Source organism: Linderina pennispora, assembly GCF_002104995.1.
Source record: "Linderina pennispora strain ATCC 12442 chromosome Unknown DL89scaffold_2, whole genome shotgun sequence".
Lineage (NCBI taxonomy): Eukaryota > Fungi > Kickxellomycota > Kickxellomycetes > Kickxellales > Kickxellaceae > Linderina > Linderina pennispora.
The window spans coordinates 1,262,055-1,284,742 of record NW_024468250.1 but is presented as its reverse complement, the minus strand read 5'-3'; the positions used below and the strand labels follow the sequence as shown (position 1 = coordinate 1,284,742).

At 54.7% G+C, this 22,688-nt stretch overlaps 12 protein-coding genes across 12 annotated transcripts; 8 read left to right on the top strand and 4 right to left on the bottom strand.

Annotated features, from left to right (window-relative positions):
• Positions 1–597: 597 nt before the first annotated feature.
• Positions 598–1,926, top strand: DL89DRAFT_277496 (Dolichyl-diphosphooligosaccharide-protein glycosyltransferase 48kDa subunit; the record flags this gene model as incomplete). Its single annotated transcript, XM_040889444.1, has 2 exons — positions 598–765; positions 802–1,926. 2 exons carry the CDS (start codon positions 598–600, stop codon positions 1,903–1,905), a joined length of 1,272 nt encoding a protein of 423 aa, XP_040746538.1. The 3' UTR covers positions 1,906–1,926.
• Positions 1,927–1,956: 30 nt separating this feature from the next.
• On the bottom strand, positions 1,957–2,696 carry DL89DRAFT_274094 (TP53-regulating kinase-like protein; the record flags this gene model as incomplete). The annotated part of the gene is made up of 2 exons (XM_040889142.1): positions 1,957–2,562; positions 2,655–2,696. The coding sequence occupies 2 exons, from the start codon at positions 2,694–2,696 to the stop codon at positions 1,957–1,959; spliced, it is 648 nt and encodes a 215-aa protein (XP_040746537.1).
• A 42-nt stretch (positions 2,697–2,738) lies between these two features.
• DL89DRAFT_89682 (uncharacterized protein) lies at positions 2,739–6,101 on the bottom strand. Its single transcript, XM_040892224.1, has 2 exons — positions 5,999–6,101; positions 2,739–5,884 (listed from the first exon to the last, which is right to left on the bottom strand). Exons 1-2 carry the CDS (start codon positions 6,062–6,064, stop codon positions 2,918–2,920), a joined length of 3,033 nt encoding a protein of 1,010 aa, XP_040746536.1. The 5' UTR covers positions 6,065–6,101; the 3' UTR covers positions 2,739–2,917.
• A 207-nt stretch (positions 6,102–6,308) lies between these two features.
• Positions 6,309–6,512, top strand: DL89DRAFT_206301 (uncharacterized protein; the record flags this gene model as incomplete). Its single annotated transcript, XM_040884090.1, has 1 exon — positions 6,309–6,512. A coding segment is annotated over one exon (204 nt), but the record flags the coding sequence as incomplete, so codon positions are not given.
• A 166-nt stretch (positions 6,513–6,678) lies between these two features.
• Positions 6,679–7,282, top strand: DL89DRAFT_265327 (uncharacterized protein). Its single transcript, XM_040886615.1, has one exon. It carries the CDS (start codon positions 6,719–6,721, stop codon positions 7,265–7,267), a length of 549 nt encoding a protein of 182 aa, XP_040746534.1. The 5' UTR covers positions 6,679–6,718; the 3' UTR covers positions 7,268–7,282.
• A 70-nt stretch (positions 7,283–7,352) lies between these two features.
• Positions 7,353–8,314, top strand: DL89DRAFT_89528 (PHP domain-like protein). Its single transcript, XM_040892220.1, has one exon. It carries the CDS (start codon positions 7,401–7,403, stop codon positions 8,220–8,222), a length of 822 nt encoding a protein of 273 aa, XP_040746533.1. The 5' UTR covers positions 7,353–7,400; the 3' UTR covers positions 8,223–8,314.
• Positions 8,315–8,495: 181 nt separating this feature from the next.
• DL89DRAFT_274093 (kynureninase) lies at positions 8,496–9,776 on the top strand (the record flags this gene model as incomplete). Its single annotated transcript, XM_040889141.1, has 1 exon — positions 8,496–9,776. One exon carries the CDS (start codon positions 8,496–8,498, stop codon positions 9,774–9,776), a length of 1,281 nt encoding a protein of 426 aa, XP_040746532.1.
• Positions 9,777–9,881: 105 nt separating this feature from the next.
• DL89DRAFT_220922 (DnaJ-domain-containing protein) lies at positions 9,882–11,786 on the top strand (the record flags this gene model as incomplete). Its single annotated transcript, XM_040884483.1, has 2 exons — positions 9,882–10,949; positions 11,031–11,786. The coding sequence occupies 2 exons, from the start codon at positions 9,882–9,884 to the stop codon at positions 11,784–11,786; spliced, it is 1,824 nt and encodes a 607-aa protein (XP_040746531.1).
• On the top strand, positions 11,662–13,187 carry DL89DRAFT_89531 (alpha-ketoacid dehydrogenase kinase). The gene has a single exon (XM_040892221.1). It carries the CDS (start codon positions 11,882–11,884, stop codon positions 13,055–13,057), a length of 1,176 nt encoding a protein of 391 aa, XP_040746530.1. The 5' UTR covers positions 11,662–11,881; the 3' UTR covers positions 13,058–13,187.
• Positions 13,188–13,316: 129 nt separating this feature from the next.
• DL89DRAFT_221057 (nucleotide excision repair, TFIIH, subunit) lies at positions 13,317–13,523 on the top strand (the record flags this gene model as incomplete). The annotated part of the gene is made up of 1 exon (XM_040884489.1): positions 13,317–13,523. One exon carries the CDS (start codon positions 13,317–13,319, stop codon positions 13,521–13,523), a length of 207 nt encoding a protein of 68 aa, XP_040746529.1.
• Positions 13,524–13,604: 81 nt separating this feature from the next.
• DL89DRAFT_265324 (uncharacterized protein) lies at positions 13,605–17,836 on the bottom strand (the record flags this gene model as incomplete). The annotated part of the gene is made up of 29 exons (XM_040886614.1): positions 17,757–17,836; positions 16,890–17,675; positions 16,202–16,864; positions 16,052–16,143; positions 15,921–16,027; positions 15,879–15,890; positions 15,693–15,851; positions 15,560–15,671; positions 15,461–15,538; positions 15,426–15,433; positions 15,358–15,401; positions 15,306–15,333; positions 15,205–15,278; positions 14,986–15,174; positions 14,892–14,955; positions 14,775–14,858; positions 14,603–14,750; positions 14,562–14,581; positions 14,298–14,522; positions 14,205–14,270; positions 14,076–14,177; positions 14,006–14,054; positions 13,960–13,978; positions 13,911–13,938; positions 13,845–13,880; positions 13,812–13,814; positions 13,710–13,790; positions 13,663–13,670; positions 13,605–13,641 (listed from the first exon to the last, which is right to left on the bottom strand). Exons 1-29 carry the CDS (start codon positions 17,792–17,794, stop codon positions 13,605–13,607), a joined length of 3,360 nt encoding a protein of 1,119 aa, XP_040746528.1. The 5' UTR covers positions 17,795–17,836.
• A 2,889-nt stretch (positions 17,837–20,725) lies between these two features.
• DL89DRAFT_265323 (P-loop containing nucleoside triphosphate hydrolase protein) lies at positions 20,726–21,822 on the bottom strand. The gene has a single exon (XM_040886613.1). It carries the CDS (start codon positions 21,766–21,768, stop codon positions 20,809–20,811), a length of 960 nt encoding a protein of 319 aa, XP_040746527.1. The 5' UTR covers positions 21,769–21,822; the 3' UTR covers positions 20,726–20,808.
• Positions 21,823–22,688: the final 866 nt, after the last annotated feature.

Below are 22,688 nucleotides of genomic sequence, written 5' to 3'. Positions count from 1 at the left end.
CTTGCGTTGAGCCCCGAGTGCGTCAGGAGCTGCGAGCCGCGCAGCTTCAACGCCTGGATCGGCTCGGTGTCGCCCAGCACTTGCCGCCAAATGATGTCGCCGGTCTGCGGGTTGAGCGAGGCTAGCACGTTGCGGTCGGTGACCGTATAGATGTTTGTTGAGCCCGTTGCGTTTGTATGCGGGAGGAGCTGCGTCGGAGCGCCAATCTGCGCCCGGTACCAATCAATGCGCCCAGCCTCATCTGGGAACAGGCCTGCGACCAGAGTGCTCAGACTCGTGAGCGCAAGCGCTGTGTGAATAAGAGAACGCCCTCCTAACATAGTGGTAAGCAGAATAGAGGAGGGGAGGGTGAATAGCTGAAGAGAAAAGGCAGAAGGCGTGAATTGCAAACAAACGCCGCTTGGTTACCAGTGCTACTAAAGCGGCCATGTGCGCTCCCTTGATATTCGATGGCCGCTAATCATGGCCTGATCAACGCCAGCCTGCCACGCTGGCACCAGTCACTTGGCAGCGCGCGGATTGAGGAGCCGCCAGACTGTATTCTGCTCTCCGACCTTTCCGTAGCATACACAATTTCCAGTTTATACATTCCCCGAGATGCGGTTCTTGACAACATTCGCCGCCTGCCTCTGCCTGGGTGCGTTCCACGTGCAGGCCAAGTCAACCGCTGGCGACCGCGTGGTGGTATTTGTGCCCAAGCTGGACGCGGCCTCCGAATACTCGCAGTTCCTCGACTCTCTGGGCACCCGCGGGTTCGATGTATCGGTACGCGCAGCCAGCAACACCTCGGTGGCCCTGGAGTTTGAGGGTGACCGCCTGTACGACCACGCAATCGTCCTCTCGCCGTCATCGAAAAAGTTCGGCTCTGGCATTTCCGTTAGCGACTTTCTGTCGTTTGTCGACAGCGGCGGCAACCTGATCGTGGCCGCGTCACACGAGCTCAGCGACATCCATCGCAAGCTGGCTCTGCAGTTTGGCGTCACGTTCGAGAAGCGCGGCTCGCGGGTGGTCGACCACACCAGCCATCTGGCTGCCACAGTGAATCAGTCGGACCACTCAGTTGTGGCTGCAAAGCAGTTTGCCCAGGTGGATGCGGTGCTGTCGAAGAAGGTTGTGGGCGGAAAGCCCGTGCTGTTCAAGGGCATTGCGCATGCATACGATGCTGCCAACCCGCTGCTGGTCCCGCTGCTGACGGGCGCCCGCACGACATACTCGGCCGCGTCCAGTGCCGCTCGGTCGGACGTCGTGCTGACGGGCATGTCCATCGGCCTGGTCAGTGCCTTCCAGACGCGCTCCAACGCCCGCGTCGTGTTCTCGGGCAGCGCCGATCTGTTCTCCAACAGGCTTCTGGGCCAGAAGGCTGCGGGAAACACGCAGTTCGTTAAGGAGATCTCGCAGTGGGCATTCCAGGAGAAGTCCGTGCTGCGTTCTACCGCCCACCGCCACCACTTTGCTGCCACTGGCGAGACCCCCGAGCACTACCGCGTCAACAACGAGATTGTGTACGAGGTCGATCTTTCGGTGTACTATGATGACGCATGGCATCCGTATGTGGCCAGCGACGTGCAGTTCGAGGCCATCATGCTTGATCCGTATATCCGCGCCACGCTCAACCGCACAGAGTCCAACGCAGCACATGCCACGTACCATGGCGACATCAAGCTGCCGGACCGCTATGGCACATTCACCTTCCGCGTCAACTACAAGCGCACCGGGTACTCCAACGTCGTTGTTCAGGATACCGTTGGCATTTGGCCGCTGCGCCACGATGAGTACCCGCGCTTCCTGTCCGCCGCCTACCCGTACTACGTAGGCTCGTTGACCATGGTCCTTGGGTTCCTGGCCCTCTCTGCTGCCTGGCTCTGGAACACTGAGCCCAAGAAGGCCAAGTCCAAGACCAACTAAAAAAAATGAAATACTGCGAATATATATTGCTCCATCTCCTTAAACGCCATTCTAGCCTGTCATGTCGCGCTTGCGGCCGCGAAGACGCACGTCCTCCAGCCTCTTGATCACCGCGCTGGTTGCCTCGTCAGCGTTCTTTTCGTATGCCTCGAGCACCGACCCGAACAGCAGCTCCGAGTTGGGGTGGGTGCTAATGAAGGCGCGCTCCAGCACATACAGATCCACGGCCTTGTCCTCGGCGCTCGGCGACACCTGGCTCAGGCCAAAGTCGATCAGCACCAGCTCGCCCTGCTGGTCCACAATCGCATTGGACGTGGTCAGATCGCCATGAATGATATTGTGCATATGCATCTTGTTCAGGATCCGACCCAGCGCCTCCATCTGGTCCTTCAGCAGCTGGTCGTCGGTGTTTGCAAACACCCACTCCTTCAGTGTCGGCCCGGCGATGAATTCGATTGTCAGCGTCGCCGCCGCCTTGTCGGTGTGGTACACCCGCGGGACCTTGATGCCGTTGTCGCGGCACCGCTGCAGGCTGCGTGCCTCTTGGTTGAGCCGGCCCTTGGTGAGCTTGTGGTCGAGCTCCGGGTGCCGGTACTTTTTCGAGAACCGCTGCTTGGCGATTGCTGGCTTGCCCTCGAACTCGGTTTTGTAGATACGCTAGCCGGAAAAAAAAAAGAAGAAAGACAGTTAGCTTAGCAGTCCATATATCGGCACGCTTGCAGTCTGGTGCTTCTTCTTCTGAGCCTTACCGCCTCGGCGCCCTGTCGGAGCACCTCTTGTTGATCGGCCATATCTGTGTTGGAACGAATGCTATAATAGTGTAGTTTACCGCCCGCAATCAGTCGCGATTTTTACGTTACAGGAATATTCACATTGATTGCCAGCGCATTAAAATGGGCACACATTTTTAAAATACTCGTAGATTCAAAAGCCGTCCATTGACCGTTCAATGTGCTCATACATCGACAGCAGCGGCATCTGTGGATTGATCTTGCACGCCTTCAGACACTGCCTAAACCGGGCAGCATCCACATCGCCATACGTGACATCGACTGGCCAGTCCGAACCTCGACTCCTCGTACAAATGCACATAGTCATCGAGCTTTGGCAGCGGGATCTGCAGGTAGAAGCGTCGCCGATGCGCACGCGAGAAGAACAGCACGCGGACCTGGATACCCTCGCTGTACTGCAGCTCCACCAACGTCTGGCGCCGAATGGCCTTGACATCGGCGAGCAGCCGCTTGATCACGGCGTTGGCCTTCATGGCCTTGATCACATAGTGGCGGGACGCCATTTCCTTTCCGCCAACAGCATCCTTGACCACAGCATTCCAGTCGATGTCTGGATGCAGCGAGGAGAACTCGGCGGTCGCGTCGACATTGAGCTTCGCAAACTTGTCGTAGACAAACTCGCACCTGTCCTCTGATACATCTGACAGATGCAGGCCGTTGATGGCAAGCAGGACGCTCTGCGAGTTCTTCTTCTCCGACGCCTTGCGGTCCAGCGCTAGACTGGTGCGCTGCAGTGCCTGGATCTCAGTATTGAGCTCGTCGACAGCTGCCACCTTGGCTGTGCGCGTTGCGCGCAGCTCACTGACCTGCGACCGCAGAGCCTTGATGTCGGCCGCACGCCTGCCAGTGGACTCGCTGGGCGCTGGTTGCGACAGCTTCTGCTTCAGACGCGAGAGTTTTAGCAGCAAATTCGATCGATGCTCTTCCAGAAGCGCGTTCTGCTCCTGGAAGAACTCGGCAAATGGAGTCACATCGGCTGACGGCTGCTTGATCACCTCGCTGACCTCTCGGTCGATCTCAAACAGGTTGTTTAGCGACAGGCAGTAGTCGAGCCGTGCCTTCAACTTCGCCTTGCGGTACAGTGGCTCGTATTTTTGCGGATACTCCATGTCGAGATCTGGAGCGGGGGCTGTGGGAACCAGGTTTTGCCGCTGGTATGCGTTGAAGATACCAAACACCAGGCCAGCCTTGGCAATGTCGCCCAGCGCCGGCGAGACCTTGCTGGTTATTAGCTCTGGAGTGCCGTCCAGGGTGGGGACCGGGGGTAGTGGGTCCAGCGAAAACATCGGGTCGCGCACGGGCTCTGGTGTCGGCTCCTTGGGTGCAGGGATCGTCTCGTCACCGCCCATAGGCTCAGGCTGCTGCTGGTGTATATCGAACAGCAGTGCGGGGGGTTTCTCGTTCGGGCTCTTGCGTGACCGCGAGTCGCGCCGGTTTGATGCCTCGACCGATGGCGACGCGTCAAACAGGCTGTGCGACGCGACTCCTGCAACAGACACGCCTCCATTTGCCCCAGGCGTGGCCATGGTCCTGGGTGTCTGCATGCCCAGTACCGGAGACATGGCCGCTTCAGCTGCCGAAGCGTTGGTCGGCGGAGCAGCAGACTTTGGCGGGAACAGAGGCTCGACTGCTGTTGCCCGAGGGGCAGTTGCAGGGCCTTTTGGTAGCGGTCCAAATTTTGGCGTAGCAACAGGTCGGGGCAGTGTGGCTGCGGTCTTTGGGATGGCAGATGGGCCATTTCTGGAGGACCTGGAGATACTAGCCGGTGCTGGCGTCGCTGCTTTGGGAGTAGCCCTGGTGCTTGGTGTCGCTGCGGTCATGGGCATCTTTGGCGTTGCCGCGACCTTAGGCGCTTTTGGAGTTCTAGGAGTTCTAGGACTTGTCCGAGTTGGTGGTAATGTCGGAGAAGATGCTTGAAGAGAAGCACTCAGGCTAGGTGAGGGTGGGCCAGCTGCGTCCTCTGCTGGCTCAGGGGCTGTCTCTCTGGCTATGGATTCCGCAGCGTCGGTAGCCTGGAGACTTACGGACTCAGCAGCATTAGTTGCCTCCGCGATAGGTTCTGCCACTTCTTCTTCATCAGATTCCGCCGTTTCCTCATCAACAGAATCCTCTGCCTCTTCTGGCCCAGAATCAGCATTGTCGTCTGCCACAAGCTCTGCACCTTCATCCTCTGGCTCGGTATCGGCGTCACCGTCCACCACGGGGGTTTCACCCTCGATCTCCATCTCGGCGTCCGAGTCCTCCTCAGTTACAATCATACTGCTATTCTGCCCGGGCTCCAGATCACCCACAATCCCTGTTAGCTCCATAGTCACCGCTCCCTCGTCGCCCTCATCATCAATGTCCTCGTCACTGCTATCTCCGGCAGGCTGTACCCTGATAGTGTCCTCGTCGGCCGAGCCCTCGTCGATGCCCACACGGGTAGTCTCGCTGTCAGTAATGTTGCCCTGGCCGGCAAGCACGCTGATCTGCTGGGTAGTGTCGAACTGCGAAATGATATTGTCGAGCAGGCTCGGCTCTTGTGCGGCCAGAGCCCCAGCAGGGGTGGCAGAAGTTCCATTACCCTGCAAAAGCATGTTGAGAAAGCTCGACACGTCGGTGGTGGCGAGGCCAGACGCCAGCGAGTGCGTAGACTGCACGCCATCTTCTTCCTCGACATCCTCCTCAGGGCTGTCCGCGCCATTCTGGATTGCGCCCATATCGAAGGTGCCTGTAAGCTCCATAGTCTGTGCCTCCTCATCATCGTCCTCCAAATCCTCGTCATCGTCGCTCAGAACTTCCTGGTACTGGGCCGCATTGTCCACAGGCGCCTGCAGATTGGCCAGAAACGACGAATCGCCGAGGCTCGAGTCCGTCAGATCCGATTGGTGCACGGAAATATCGAAGCTCTCATTGCTAACCATAGATGTCTCTTCAATCGCCGACAGGCCGCCGAGGTCGAACCCGCCGGTGCCGGCCTGCGACGACAGGTCCGGGATATCAAACATGTTGGCAGGCGGTGTCTGGGCCTGCTTTTCTTCCTGGATCTCAAACATGCGGACATGGGCAGTTGGCGCGAAGCTCACGCGGCGGCCGAGCGATTTTCGGCCCTTGCGCCGGTCTTTGGGCGATAGTGTTGGCGGCTTCTGCTCAGCGTGCGCTTCAGATGGACTGGCCATGAGAATACTGGCCGGTACTGCTTTGTGGTCCTACAAGGTATTCAAATTACAGGCAGCGTTTTCAGTCAGTAGGAAACGATGCTATGCGCGGGTTGGCCTGAATGGTAGTTTAAAAAGGTCGCAGTAGGCATTGATTTTGCGTACATTGGTTTTGAGGCGCTTTGGCGTCGACCCCTGGTCGATCGCGTCTGCGTCGCTTGACGGATTCATTTGTAAGAATAAGGAAATTGCAGCGCGTGCGGACAAGTGGAGACAACAGCAAAAAAAGCGACGGAGAGCCGAGTCTGAAATGTCGTGTTTACTTTAACCACCAGCTCGACTCGGCTCACAGCGCATGGTAGCCTGGCTCCGTCTGTATTATATGGTGGAAATCCAAGCCATTTCGCCTTCTCGCAGGTGTTGTATTGCTTTATCCTGTTTTTTCTTTTTCAAATTTTCATTCACAAATATAAAGATGGGCGGTGCATTGGTGTTCTGGATTGGGCTTCTCGTGGTCGGGCTGTGCGTGCTGTCGATGTTTGTGTTCAACGGCAAGAATGACCCGACGCTGTGGCGGACGTGCACGATTCTGACGCTATCGTCGTGCTACCTCATGTGGGGAATCACGTACCTGGCGCAGCTGCACCCGATCATTGTGCCGAAGCGGGACGACCTGCGAGTAGACTGAGTTCCTTCATATTGTCATTTTCCTTTTACCAACACGTCTTATTCCACTCATATTCATGTTTGCCATGATGGCCTGTGCTTTGCCATAAGCTGCTTGTGCGAGTGTATTTTTGGGGAGGGGAGGGGCAAGGTGGAGCAGAGGAATTTAGTATCGGATCCAGTCCTAACCTTCCCCTCCATTTTCCCATACATTGAAATATGAAAGTTCTGAATGTGCAGGAAGCCCTGCTGTCCAACTACGAGATGCTGTTGGTTCTGCAGGAAGAAGATGCGCGGCACAAGGACCTCAAGGCCAAGGAGCGCGGACAGATGCGGTACCCAGAGAACGTCACGACGCTAAAGTTCGAGGCCCTGCAGTACCTCAGCAACACGTCGTGCACGAGCCAGGACGGCATGCAGCTATCTGGGCTGCGGCAGCGGTTGGCCGAGTATGAGCTGACCAAGGCAGAGATTCTGCAGATAGCCAATCTGCGGCCACGGGTGCCGGTGGAGCTGTATCTGATTATCGAGGAGTGCGGCGACCGGTTCCAGGCCGAGGACCTGGACGCAATGCTGGAGATTATCGCCAGCGAGCTGCCAAGGGAAGAAGAGGAGGCGGCGGTGAATGGCGATGCGGAAATGGCGGAGCAGGAGGAGGAGGAAGAGGGGGAAGAGGATGTGGAGGACGAGGAGATGATGGAGGAGGACGAGCTGGTGCATACGGACGATCGGGTGGTGGATGAGCCGGCGGATGACGACGACGACTGACTTGAAATTAGGCGTCCCCCAATACAGGCAGTGCTGCCAATAAAAGCAAAACCAAATATTGAATTGTTTTTCCATTTTGTGATTCGTGTGTAAATTTTTCTGTCTTAGCCGAGGGGGCCTCCAGATACGTTCCATGTTCTACGATCTCAATATCCAGCTGCCCGACTCGGCCGGAAAGCCCAATGGGCACATCAGCCCGCAGGACTGGGCGCAGATCGCGCAGACGCTCGAGCAGGCGCTCTACTTTGGCTACGAGACAGTAGCGCTCAACCAGATAGTGCGCGGCAAGGTGACGCCCGCTCACCTGAAGGTCTGGGAGACCCTGCCAGAGGTGCCGTTCGCCCACTACACATGGACTGCGAATACGGCAGCGAAAGGCAAGCTGCGGGTGCTCCGGCGGCTCACCAACGTGCTCGCCGATGCGTCGCACGGCCACGCACTCACCAGCAACGGCAACCCATCGGTGCTCTCCTACGATATCGTGGCGGTGCGGCCGGAAAACGAAAAGATCCTGTTCTCGGCGTGCAATGGCGCATGGGACTCTGTTGACATTATCTCTTTGGACATGGCAGCGCGCTGGGGGTTCTTTGCCAAGCACAAGACCATTGGGCTGGCTATGCAGCACCAGTACGCGCTGGAGATCTCGTACGGCGAGGCGTTGGCGGATGCAGCCAGCAGAAGGCAGTGGGTGAGCAATGCAGCCAGTGTTGTTAGGGTCACCAAGGGCAGGAACGTGCTGTGGACGAGCGCGGCGTCGCGGCCGTTTGGGCTGAGGGCGCCGTATGATATTGTCAACTTGGGCGGGATCTTGCAGCTCAATGGGGATTTGTCGAAGCGAGCGATGACGTCGAATGCCAGGGCTGTGGTGATGCACGGGTATACGCGGCGCGAAACGCTGCGTGCGGTGGTGGCGGTGGACGACGAGCCACAGCGCAAAAAGCAGAAGGTGATGTAAGGAGCCGTGTGAATAAAAATTTTTAACAAGCAGTGCAGCGTGTATTGAACTCACGACAATCACTAGGAGGCTGTGAGAAAAAAGCTCTTGCCAGTGTGAGGATCCGATTTTTACGGATGCGAGACGGACGGAGTTCACAAAGGTATAAAGTGAGCGCGGGTTCTGAGGGGAAGCGCAGGTTCGCTATCTTACTCCAAAAGCAGCAGCCGAATTTTTGATTTTTCCTTCACCATGGACAAGCTTCAAGCCGTCGCTACCGCCAAGTCCCTTGACATGACCTCGCCCGAGTTCGCGCAGGCCATGGACGCGCAGGACCCGCTGGCCCACCTGCGCAGCGAATTCGAAATTCCAACCAAAGCGCAGGTGACGTCGAACCCGTCGCTGGGCTCCTCGCCCTGCACGTACCTGTGCGGCAACTCTCTGGGGCTTCTGCCTCGGCGCTCCCGTCGCGTCATCACCGAGGAGCTGGACGAGTGGGCGCACCGCGGAGTGGTGGGCCACCACCGGCACTCGCTGGGGCGGCCGTGGGTGGAGTACCGGCAGCAGGTGGTGGAGAAAATGGCGCCGCTGTTTGGCGCCAAGCCTGTGGAAGTCGGCGTGATGAACTCGCTGACGGTCAATGTGCATCTGATGCTGGCATCGTTCTACAAGCCGACCGCGGAGCGGTTCAAGATCCTGATCGAGGCAAAGGCGTTCCCGTCCGACCACTATGCAGTGGAGTCGCAGATCCAGTGGCACAAATTGCCACAGGAGGCGATGCTGCTGGCCAAGCCGCGCGAAGGCGAACGCACGCTGCGCACTGAGGATATCCTGCAGCTGATCGAGGAGCAGGGAGAGCAGGTCGCAGTGGTGATGCTGAGCGGCGTGCAGTATTACACGGGGCAGGTGTTTGAGATGGAGAAGATCACCAAGGCCGCGCAAGCCAAGGGCTGTGTGGTGGGATGGGATCTGGCCCATGCGGCAGGCAATGTGCCGGTGCAGCTGCACGACTGGAATGTGGACTTTGCGTGCTGGTGTACGTACAAGTACATGAACTCGGGACCAGGCGGCATTGCCGGGTTCTTTGTCCATGAGAGGTACGCACGGGACGCGACCCAGCACCGGCTCACCGGCTGGTGGGCGCACGACGAGAAGACCCGGTTCGAGATGACCAACGAGTTTGAGCCCAATACCGGGGCAGCCGGGTTCGAGATCTCGTGTACGCCGGTGCTGGTGTCAGCGTCGCTGCTGGGCTCGCTGGAGGTGTTTGAGCAGACCAGCATCCAGGAACTCAGGCAAAAGTCCGAGCTGCTGACCGGGTACCTTGAGCATCTGCTGCTTACGCATCTGGGCGACAAGATCAAGATCATGACGCCCAAGGAGCATCGCGGCGCGCAGCTTTCGGTGCTGGTGCGAACCGAGCTGTTTGACCAGGCGTTTGCCGCGCTGATGGATGCGGGAGTTATCTGCGATGAGCGTAAGCCCGACTGCATCCGGCTCGCCCCCGTGCCGCTGTACAACACCTTTGAGGATGTCTGGGTGTGCGTCGAAGTATTGCGCAAGGCTCTGGCATAGGCTTCTCTCTCTAGCTTTGTTTCCCAATTCGAATCTCTATTTTTCTTCTTTTCTTTTCTTACTATGAACGCCAACGACGCCTCCGATGAGGACCTGTTGCGGGACATGGAGCGGCAATGGGCCGAGGCTCAGCCGGGCAGCACGGACTACTATGCGGTGCTGAATTTGCCGCGCTCAGCATCCACAGACGACGTGCGGGACGCATACAAGCGGCTGAGCCGTGTGTTCCACCCAGACCGGCACCGGCAGGCGGAGCGGCGTGAGTGGGCCCAGCGGCAGTTCCATGTGATTCAGCGCGCATACGAGATCCTGACTGACCCGTACCGGCGCGCGGCCTTTGACCAGCTGGGTGAGGAGGGGCTGCATGCGAGCCTGGCGGTGAGCCACAAGCTGGAGTCGGCCAAGGACCTGCAGGACAAGTTTGAGCGCGAGGCGCGGCGGCGGCGGCTGGAGGAGGTCGAGCAGTGGGTGCAGTCCAAGTCGGATGTGACGGTGGAGCTGGACTTGGCCAAGGCCGTGTCGCCGGCCGTGCATATGGCGCTGGAGCGTGCGGGCGTCGGCCGCCTGCCGCTGGACCAGCAGATCAACGTCAAGCAGCTGTTCATGAAGCACTCGTTCTCGGCTTCAGTGACCGATGCTGTGACTGCCACTGTGACCGGCCACATGGTGTCGCGTAACCGCCGCGGCGCTGGTAACCTGGTGGGTACGCTGAAGCGCACAATTGGCCCCAGTTCCTGGGTGTCGGTCAGCGTACCGGCACTGCCGCCGTATGTAGCCACCGTCAAGTCGTCGCACCAGCCGTCATCCGACACCTTTGTCACCACGCAGACCACCATGCACACGCTCAATCTGGTCACGCCGCCGTCGGTGTCGGTTACTGCTGGCCGCATGATGACGCAGACCACCACTGCGTACATGAGCATGCGCACCGGCAACCAGTACGCGCTGGGACCGTTCTGGGACCGCAGTCCGACGCGCGTGCAGGCCAGTAAGGCTGCTGCGCGGCCGGTTGCGCGCGAACCCAGCGGTGTGTCGATCGGGCTATCGGGCAAGCGCATGGATTGCGACGAATTTGTGGTGGACGTGGCCGCGGGCATCCAGCAGTCGCATGTGTCGCTGAACTGCACGCGTCGCCTGGACCGCCACTTCTCGGTCTCTGCCGGTCTGGTGCTGGTGGGCGTGGGCGCGCCCCTGCCCAACGGCCCGATCGAGCGGCTCGGCGACTCCCTGGACGACTTCGATGCCGGCTTACAGGGCCTGGGTGAGGCCTCGGCCAACGTTGGTGTGGAAGGCGAGCTGGACGAGTGGACCAAGGTCGGCTACCGCGTCAACTTTGGCCTGACGTCTGGCGTCAAGGCCACATTGCACATGAAGCGGCTGGGCCACCAGATCGAGCTTCCGCTGCTGCTCTCGCCGCTGCTTGAGCCTGACCTGATCCTGTATGCCGCCGCCCTGCCTATGGCTGTCTCTGCCGCTCTGCACTACCTGGTGCTGCGCCCGCGCCGCCGCCGCCTGATTGCCGAGCGCCTGGCTGCGCTCAAGGAGGAGCAGCGCCACCAGCTGTTCCTGCAGAAGCGCCATGCCATGGAGGCCGTGCAGCTGATCGCCGATGCCGTTACCAGGCGCCGCGACCAGGCGCGTGCTGCTGGCGGCCTGGTCATTGAGGCTGCGTTGTATGGCGATCTGCCGTTTGGCGTGGCGAGCCAGAATTCGAATCACGTGCAGGCCCTGCTTGATTCTCTGGCAGAGTCGCAGCGCGCTCTGGCTACAGCCGACGAGCCGCGTGCCTGCGATGTGGCATTGGCGCTGCAGGCGCTGGTGAACGACGACCAGCTGGTGGTGGCTGCGGGCGCCAGCAAGCGCTTCCTGCCCGGGTTCTACGACCCGGCCTTTGCCAAGGACAAGCAGCTGTTTGTGCGCTACCGCTTCCATGGCCGCCTGCACGAGGTGCTGGTGGGCGATGAGCAGGCTCTGGCGATTCCGATGAAAGCCCATTGCATCGACTCGTGACGCATGAAAAAATACATTCTCCTTTCCCCCTCGCTATCTGTCGTGTTTTTTGTTGCTCAATTCCTACCCTCTTTTGCAATTTGTACTTTTAAATAATGCTTCTCCGCCGGCTTCCGCAGGTCCAGCGCCTGTGTGCCCGCCGTGCGTTCACCAGCAAGACGCACTATGACGAGAAAATCGTCTACCAGTATGCCTCGCAGCAACTCAAGCCGGTCAGTATCGGCCAGCTCTTAAAGTACAGCCAGCCGCCTCTGACGCCCGCAAACATCCTGGACAGCGTCGCCTACACGCAATCCGAGCTGCCAGTGCGGCTGGCGAAGCGCGTAATATCCTTCCATAACCTGCCCTTCATCGTGGGCACAAACCCGCACATTGCGCGCGTCTACAACCAATACTACGAAGCCTTCGACCGCCTGTACTCCTTTGCACCGATCGACTCGATCGAGCGCGAGTGGGAGTTTGCGCGGGCGCTGGAGCGCCAGACGCAGCTGCTGGTCGACGTCATCCCGACCATCGCCCAGGGGTTCCTCGAATGCAAGCAGTATATGAAGCGGGAGGAGCGAGCGCTGTTCATCAACGAGCTGATTCGGTCGCGCATCGGCTTGCGTGTGATCGGCGAGCAGCACGTGGCCTTGTCGTACCAGTTCCGCGACCAGCAGCGGTCGAGTCTGGAGGACGTGTGGGTGGGCGCCATCCATACGAAGTTGCTGCCTGCCAGCATGATGCGCCAATGTGCCCAGCTGGTGCAGAACATGTGTGAGATGCACTACGGCACCGCGCCCTCGTACTATGTGGACGGCGATGTTGACGAGACTATCAGCTACATTCCGTCGCATTTCGAGTACATCACCTGCGAGCTGCTGAAGAACGCCTTCCGCGCCACGGTTGAGTTCAGCCGCCAGAGCCACCGCCTGGCCCACCCACCTATCCAGATCACCATTACCAAGGGCGAGGGCTACGTGGGTGTGCGCATTCGCGACCAGGGCGGCGGTATCGCCAAGGACAACATGCGCAATGTCTTTGAGTACTCGTGGTCAACCATGCAGGATGATGAGACGTCGACTGCCGGCATGTCGTTGCAGACTAATCTGGCCATGCAGCAAGGGATTGGCGGGCCGATTGCTGGTCTTGGCTTTGGCCTTCCTATGGCACGTTTGTATGCTGGCTACTTTGGCGGCTCCCTCGATATTGTCTCCATGGAAGGCTATGGGTGTGACGTGTTCCTGAAGCTGCGCAGTATTGAGGGGAGCGTTGAGCAGAAGCAGATCTAGAAAAAGGGGAGGTTTCTTTGGCTCATTACATGTATCTGAATTTCATTTCGCACATAAACGGTACCGCTATGCCATGTCTCCTCGTGCATTTTCCTGGAAGAGTTTCCTACCTGCCCTTTGCTTCCGGCCTGCGGAAACCAGAATTTTTGTTAATGTCCAGTGTTGCCATAACCAATTGTTTCCCCCAGACATGGGATATTAAATATAGCCGCTATCTGTGTCCGGCGCATCACTCTCCTTATATTTGTTGCAACACACTATGGTCAAGGCAGTCAAAGGCACGCTGATTGAATGCGACCCAGCCGCGCGCGAGGTCCTGCTGAAGGTCAACCAAAAGGAAAAGTTCATTATCGAGGAGCTCGACAGCACCCACTTGTTCATTACCTCCAGCCACCTCGAGCGCGTGCGCGGCGTGCTCGACCAGCTCATGAACGACAACACATACAAGATCGATACCCCATCGTGATTACCCTTTAGCATTGGCGCAGTGCAGCTCAGGACGAAGAGGGAAATAAAACTTGGTAGATGTTTTTGTTTCATTTACGGTTTATGTGAAAAGCTGGGGCTTCTCGTTGAGCTCCATGCTTTCGACAAAGTGCTTGAACATAGAGTCCTGTTCCAGAAGGCTGGCCGGAGTGTCAAACTCGGCGACTCTGCCCTGATCCATGACCAGAATCCGGTCGCTGTCCATGACGGTCCTGAGCCGGTGCGCGATGGTCAGAACTGTGCAGTCCTTGAACTCCTCGTGGATAACACGCTGCATGATTTGATCAGTTCTTGAATCAACATTTGCTGTTGCTTCGTCGAGGACCAGGATCTTGCGCTTCCACAGAAGTGCACGGCACAGACTGACGAGCTGACGCTGTCCGACGCTAAAATTCCTGCCGCCATCTTCGATCCACTTGTTCAGCCCAGTCCCCTCTACCCACGGTCCGCTGTTGTTGTCACCCGCACTGTATGTTTCTGTGGGTGTACTGACTATATCATCTATACAACCCTTGTGAATGGCGCCCCAGACTTCATCATCGGTGAACTCGTTCAGCGGGTCCAGATTCTCGCGTATAGTGCCGTTGAACAGAGCTGGGTCCTGCGGGATGATGCTGATCTTCGAGCGCAAGTGCTTGAGCCCGATACTCGAAATATCCACCCCATCAATGAAGATGGCCCCGCTGTCTGGGCTAACCAAGCGCATCAGTGCAAATGTAAGAGACGACTTGCCAGCACCAGTACGTCCAACTACCCCGATCTTCTCCTGCTGTCGGACTGAGAATGAAACACCATTGAGAACCAGGTCCTGGGATTCGCGGTACCGCATGCTGTAATCGCGGAATTCGATGGTGCCCGTCGTTGGCCAGTCGCTGGACAAATTCACGCTGACATCGCTGTTATCTGGCTCTCGTGGCAAGCCGGTATAGATGGAGTATCTCGAAAATCTACCTAAAGGGTATTTGAGATCCTCTCCGAGCTCCAACATACCACCAAGTCCTGTCAAGAAGAGTGAGACTAGTCGCATAGTCATTTCGACTGAGCCAGGCGTCGCATGACTCTCTGAGGCAACGCATCGGCGAATTGTCACCAGCAGTGCGGTCGCGCTTACAATAACCTTGAAGAGGTCTCGCAGCCATCTTTGTAGATCAGCGATATCTTGATAGCAGATGCAGAGATTATTTTCAACTGCTAGGCCAACGTGGAACTTGTGAAGAAAGGTACCCAGAACGCCTTGGATCCTCATGACATATCCGCCCGTATTAATCTCCGAGTAGAGTGTATATGGAGAAGCAAGCCCCTGGTTGTCATAAATCTGATTTCCATATCCTCTCGCTATATCTGCCACTTGTTTGACCTTGTACGAAACCAGGACAATAGGAGCAGCAAAGAACAGCAGGATAGGGAATCGACTGTATACTTGCGCAACGATACTCATGAACTCCATGGCTGCCAGCATTTTCTGACATATGGTTTCAGGGAAGTAGTACCCTGTTAGTTTACGGTCATATCCCCACAAGTACATGAGCGATTCGCCCGGTAGGCTTTCAAATAGAACCAAAGGCATGCTGAGGAGTGAATCCAGGACACCGGCCCGCGTCTTCCTGTAGACCCTATGTGACCACAGAACCCTACGTGCCCATTCACCGATGATGTGTAACTGTGTCCGTGCGACACCAACCACAGCACTGGCGACAAGGTAGTTTTGCAGAGATGATACCATCGTTTCTCGATTCTCGTCCAAGAGCAAGTCCATCCGAACGCTCTCAACTCGGTAGACAATAAATGTGCTCACCAGGTGTAGCAGCACCGACGGACCAACAGCAGAGAACCCACAAAACATGATGTACTGCCACAGCTTTGGCCAAATATGCGTGTCCACACCGCGCTCTGGGTCATATGTGAACTGTCCTGAACCGGCAGACGAGTCGTCTGAAACTGCTGTTTGTCCGCTGTTTGCAGAAGGTATCACGCCCGCATTCAGCTGCGCCGGGACTTGCTTCGCAACGGCGGCACACCCAGAGACAAGCGTGACAACTCTGTCAGCCAAGGGTACAACATGCTCGGCATGAGTCACCAGAATCCGCGTCTTGCCACTGATGATCCCGCGTTCTCCGACAAGCACATTCTCAATAATATGCCGTTCCACATGGGCATCAACTGCCGCCAGCAGGTCATCCAAAACAAAGATATCGGCGCGAGAGTAGATTGCCCGAGCGAGTGCCAGCCGCGCCTTCTGGCCACCCGACAGGTTTATCCCGCGAAAACCTATCTCAGTTAGGTCCTGGGCCGGGAACAGCTTAATGTCCTCGGTCAACGCGCATGCACCGAGGACCGTATGGTAGAACTTTTCGTCGAAAGGACTCCCAAACAGCACATTGTCGCGAACCGTTGCGTTCATTATCCAAGGCTTCTGGCTGACATACCCGATCTTGCCAGAGACCAGACCGGTGCCATCTGTTATCGGCATCTCGCTGCAGATCGCTGACAGCAGCGATGACTTTCCACTGCCAACACGACCGACTACCACAGCGAACTCGCCCTTGTTAATCCTGAGATCCATGTTCTTCAGAGCAAAATCCCCTGTGTTCCACTGGAAGCTGCAGTAATCCATCGAGACAGCCACGTCGTCAGCATCGTTTCGGCACGCGATAAAACTGGTAATCGTCCTTACGTAGCAGCATCTCTAGTTCTTCGGAAGTCTCAGAAATACTCTTTATAATCCCTGTGGCCGAAGCGAGCATCGAGAAAAGGCCAGTCAGGGACTCGGCAGATGACATGACCAAAAGTATATCCGCATATTCGATATTGTTCGAGGTGTGTAAGAACGACGAGACTGTCAATGCTGCTGAGATCTGGGGGAGAGAGCTTCCAACTAAAGACGTCACATATCTTGCGATCCGTAGGTGGGCAGGCGGCACGAATTTGTCTACTTGATCATCGTCCGCTACCTGCCTAAATGCCTCTTCCCAGCCGTAGAACTTGATGGTACGCATGTTGTGTATCAGCGAGAATATCGTGTGGCCCAGATGCGGCTGTTTGTTCCGCTTATGCGCCTTTTCCAGCATATCGAGATGTGCTGTTAGAGAATGTGACACTACTAAATACACCAGCGAGGTAAGAAGCGGAATGATTGTACGCCAGCCGATTGTAGAAACCAGTACGCTGATTGTAAGCGAGTTCGCAAGCATGTTGCTTAACAGGGTCGTTGAGTGATCGATCCCATCCACTAATCTCATCGAACTAGTCCAATCAATCTTGAAATGGTCTATCTGTCGATACTCGAGGGAGGTCTGCGACTTGAGGGTAGCAAAAATATTGCTACGCAGAACCATTATAATAGAACGTTTTGCAAAACCTTTGTAATGCGGCCAAATATGCATCACCAAGTGAAAATAGTGACAATGCCATCCAGAGAGCGAATAGGCTGTAGACACGGCAGTCATCTGTGCTTGCATTGGAGTCAATGGCTTTGATGATTCGTGACATAACAATGCTCTTTGTCAGCGGTACCGTGGATAGGAGTGTACTAGCAACAGTTGTTACCAGCAATGGCTGCCAGAATAGCTCCAATACAGCGCGTAAAGCGAAAAACCGCTTTGTGATATCGAATTTGAGACGCTTGGCCAACTCGAGTTGCTGTGTGCAATATCTCGGATCCCAAATATCCTCCATCGTAATTTCACGCTGGGTGCAGAGGCGAAAAAAGGCGATAGTATCCAAAAATAGCAGACCGCGTACATGGCGTCTTATATGACTCCTTGTGGCTGGACTGAGGAGAAGCGATGCCACAAGGAAATGGATTACAGCCCCTGCAACATGAACTACAGGAACCCTAGTGTCGGACAATAGGACTAGACGGAGCGACCACAGGGCATGCACCATGGCAGCAATGTCGCTGGAGAACCTCAAGCTAGCTGTCCGGAAAGCAAGTGTCAGTGAGCAGAGAATGGCCAGAGTTGAGTTGAACTGGGTTCCAGCATGTGAATACCAAGACAGCAGACTGGTAGATGCGCAAAGGGTAATAATAACTAGTCTCTGAACCCCTGCCAGCGGGTGTACGCCCTTAACCGCTGGTCCCCACAGTCCGACAAATCCGAGAACCAGAAGATCGGCGATGGCAGCTCCTTCCCTACAACGGTGAGGATGGGCAAGTCAGTGCTTGAGTTACGGATAAGTCAGATAGACATTTTGCGATGCCTTTGACACGTACAGCTGAAATGTGGTAGTGGAGCGATTCGAAATATCCATGGTGGAGAGGGTGGTGCGAGAAAGAATAGAAGGAAGTTGGAGAAGAGAGCAGAGTAGCTGGAGCCTGTGCTGGAGAGTGAATCTCAGTGTGACGTCGCTGAGCCAGATTATTTTCTGGCTAGGTTGTCTATGCTGCGGCAGCTGCATCTCTAGTGCATATGGCCAATGGAAGCACTGGAGGTGTATTCGGAAACCACTTGCGCATCGCACTATTCTGCTCTTGAGACAATACGGGCTGTGCTGGGTTGACCACCTTGCAACAAGTTTGTTGGCTGCTGTTTTATTCAAGGTGACTGAGTGGCTGAAGGGTATATGGTTCTACAATGGCTGTCAGAAGCACATGCGCTAGTGAAATTATAAGACAACAGGACATTGCTGTCGTGAATATACCTGGACGTCCATGGAGATGCTTTAGAGTTGTACCATTTCAACAAACAATATCCTGTTAACACCGCCATAGCAATGAGTATGTCTGGATTACCTCAAAATCGCAAAACTTTCACTAATCATGTCCCAGATTGGAATATAGGTTGTGTCAATAGCACAAACATGTAAAAAAAATATGTTTAACGATTTATATTTCCAAACGCTCACTGCCAGAGGCAGATTTTGGCTTCAAACGAACAATTTTGTTTAGATTAATCTCTTACCTTGCGAAATCAACTATATTGCATTACCAATTCGACATGTCTATAGTCTATTGCGTATGTGCTAGGAGTTGCAAAAGGCATTCTGATATCCACCCCCAATCTGTTTGGAGCAGGTATGGTAGTACACCAGAAACATATTGCCTACCTGGTTTCCGGGTATTTTTGGACATTAGAGCATCGTGCTGCCGGCCCATATCGATGCAAAAAGATATTTCAGAGGCGTGCAGCCCAAAAGTGCGCTCGAGACAGACGGAACAGCCGTGCCACGGCCAGGAGCAGCGGATTTGCGTGCACTAAGTTCTCATTCGTGAACCCAGCCCTAGCCGGGTGGCGGTACAGAGCATAGCTAGGGTTATTGGGTCAATCTCCTTTGTTCGCTCCAAGGCGCGGTGTGGGCCGACACCCGTTGTGCATTTGCGAACGCAAAAGTGCGGGCTTTGGCACCCACTTCAGGTGGTGCTGCAAGCCACTGCTGAGGGATGCAACCCCTGCCATACTGCAGCCTACCGTGCCAGCTTTTCTTGCCAGACGAGATGCACTCGACACTGCATGCTGATTGTCCACAATTGGCTGTGAAACAACGCCTGCACTGTTTCCGAAAATTTAATATGTCTATATACGGGTAGCAGGGTGTGCTAATCAGCGCATACATATCGGTGAGGTGCGTCATGGTTGCTGCGTCCATTGTAGGGCTGTCAAGAATTGACAAGCACTGCATCTATTGGCGCTCAGGAGTATATAGACTCGGTAGCCTGGATGCAGTGGAGCCAGCCTATCATCAAGTCCATTTCTCCACATACCTTTCCACTATCATTTCACGCAGCCTTCTATCCGCCGTTTGAGCATACTCCGTAGCATTTTCCGTTTGTCAACACGCCATAGCCATGCAACAGCCGGACAGACGGTGGGAGCCAGCCCCTTTCACCGACACCACCGACACCACCGACCTCTGTGTCCATATTTAAAATATCCATTTTGGAGAAGAGAAGGGTTGGAGTTTAAAGTAGGCGGTTCAGCGCACTGTGTGGGTGGTTCTGGTTTGCTGAGGAGAGCTTCTGCTACACATGCTGCTCTTGGCAAGGGATGGTGGGCAAATGGAGGCGAATGCCACAGAGGAGGCGGCGGCGGCATACTGAGGACAATTTGTGTGTCGCAAGCGATATCAAGGAAGAAAGGGCTGTATACTGGCCAGTTGTGCTCTTTGAGGCGCGCGCATGAATTGTAGGCCTTGAGAGGGATAGGGAGGCCCTATTCTTAGTTTTATGACAGCCTGTTGGACACTAGTCGATGGACTACAGTTAGTCCTAAATCGGAAAGTCACTGAGGAAAATCCTGACTAGACAACCCACCAACTATGTGACGTTGAGTTTCTCTCAGAAAGAACTTTTTCTTTTTTTTTTTCTTCTTCATCGGTTTAGCCGCTTAGTATTTTCTCATTTCTTATTTATGAAACTTTGCGTATAACGCCTCAGTTTACTTTACAGCCACATGTCGTATAAAAAGATAGTTTGGTAATTAGCTCTGAAGACTTCAAGATACTGCGTTCCAACTCCCACATCTCCGTCTTCTTTAGCTCCACCTTTCTTTTCTCTATTCTCTTATCAGCAGAATTCTCCTATACCCAAGAAATACATTCATACCATGCTCTCACGATACACAAGCATTTTTGTCTCATCCCACGAAGATACCGACACTGTCTCGGGGTTTGGTGAGCCTAACAATTTCTAGGAAGTACTAGATTCCAACAGGAGTGTTTTCAGAGAGGATAGCATGTACACAGCCCAAGCTTCTCCTTAGGGAGCTTACTAGACAGGTCGAATCTCTGCTGCACCACTGTCTACATACCTTTCAATACATTTTCTCCTCAACCCCAGAACACTTCCGACCAACAGATTTGTAGTGCCAAAGCTGCTGGTATGAAGACTGTAGGTACGTGCCTTAACGAGGATATGTTGGTCAAGTCTACTGCTCAAACTCTTGAACAAAAAACTAGGAAAGGACATAGGCTGTCAAGGCTCTTGCCATCACTTGAAGGTTCATTGCTTAATGCCAATCTGCCTGGCCATGGAATCTTTGACTTCAAAATAGGTCACTGAGAGTGCTGTCGACCCAGGATTCCTCCGAAAACAAGTAGTAGCTGTTAATAATAGGCCAACTGTAGTTGTCGATGCTCATATTGTTGTTGATACTTTTTTTCACACCAGATTTAAGCAAAGGTAGTGGCTACACCCTAAGGTGATATGAGCGCTGTTATTCTATCCGGTTTCAGTCATCAGTCTGATTAGAAAACATATATACTTCATATTTGAACTGATTGCAAGGACAGCTGTCACCTAAATTTGGCACTATATTCATGGAGTAAACTCAGCATCTCTCGTTGAGTTCCATACTCTCGACAAGGTCTTTAAACAGCGAGTCCTGTGCCAACAGGTTGGATGGAGTGTCAAACTCGGCGACCCTGCCCTGATCCATGACTAGTATCCGGTCGCTGTCCATGACGGTCCTGAGCCGATGCGCAATGGTCAAAATCGTGCGGTCTTTGAATTCCTCAAGGATAGCATGTTGCATGATTTGGTCCGTCTTTGTATCGACATTTGCCGTCGCCTCATCAAGAACCAAGATCTTGCGCTTCCAGAGCAGTGCGCGACACAGACTGACCAACTGGCGCTGACCGACGCTAAGGTTTTTCCCGTCATCCTCCACCCACTTGTCCAGACCTGTTCCTTCGACCCACGGGCCACTCTTATCGTCATCAATATCCCAAGTCTGTGTTGGTTTCTTGACAAGATCTTCGATATGGGCCTTGCAAACTGCTTCCCAGACTTGATCGTCGGTGAACTCCTCCAGCGGGTCCAGATTCTCGCGGATGGTGCCAACAAATAGAGCTGGATCCTGTGGAATGATGCTGATCTTGGAACGAAGTTCCTGGAGACCAACTGTTGAGATGTCCACACCGTCGATGAAGATAGAGCCACCTGCTGGCTCGATTAGGCGCAGTAGTGCGTATGTCAGCGACGACTTGCCAGCACCAGTGCGTCCAACGATACCAACTTTCTCCTTGCAGCCAACTGAAAACGAAATGTCGTTCAGAACAGTGTCCAGATTCTCGCGATACCTCATGCTGTAATTCCTGAACTCAACAGCACCATCGGTTGGCCAATTCCGGAGTGACTGCGATTCCTCGATGGTCGTAGGTGCCTCACGTGGAAGTCCAGTATAGACAAAGTATTTTGAAAGTAAAGGTAGCTCCTGCTTGAGGTTATGGCCAGCATTAGAAACCTTCTTGATACCAGTCAGCATAATCTCAGAAAGCCGCATTGTCATCTCGAACTCGCCCGGTGCTGATAGTATTCCCGAAGTAGATGATTTCCAAGCAAGGCAAAACAGCAATGCAGATTTGAAGAGGATGAAGGACAGCTTATCTAGGACTTGATCAGTCTGGTAAAGAAAATTGGTACTCGACACAATATTGCTGTAGGTTGCAAGTCGAGAAACGCATATTTGTAGATGTGTATCAAGGACTCCGTGGATACGCATTACATCCTGGCCACCAAAAAGTACGCTGAATGAAGTCCAGGGGTAGTATTTGGTGGTCGAGTAAAAGACATCATTCAGCCTTTTCCTTGCTTTGGCAACCGCCCGATTCCTAAGTGTCACTGCTATAATCGTAGGCAATACAAGCACAAATATTTCAGGCATCCGCTGAACACCATGTATAATCGCATTCAAGGCGTAGAGGGCACCTAGTACTTGCTGGCTGATCTGATACGCGGAAGCAAGTCACACATCTTAGGCTCGATCCCTGTTGAAAAGGATGGCGATTTTTCTCACTCGGGAGGCTCTCAAACTGTGGCAATGGCATGTGGAGAAGTGTGCCAAGCATTTCAGTTCGAGTATTCTCCCGTAAACGTGCAGACCACAATCCTTTCTGAATCCAGTCACCAGCCATATCTAATTGGAGCTGAAGCATGTTGGACCAAGGCGTTCATGAACAGATACATTTGCAATGACTGGACCATGCTCTCCCTGTTGTTGTCCATGACCAAGTCCAAGCGCAAGCTGTCAACGTAGAACGTCGCATAGGCACCAGCTGCTTGGATCGCAAATGTTACTCCAACAATATGCAATCCGCTCATCCTCAGATATCGCCACATGCACGACCACTGAAACTGCAGGGACGCCAATCTCCGGGTCAATGGTGAATTGGGCCAGATCCTTCATCACCGTCCTTGGACGAATCTTCA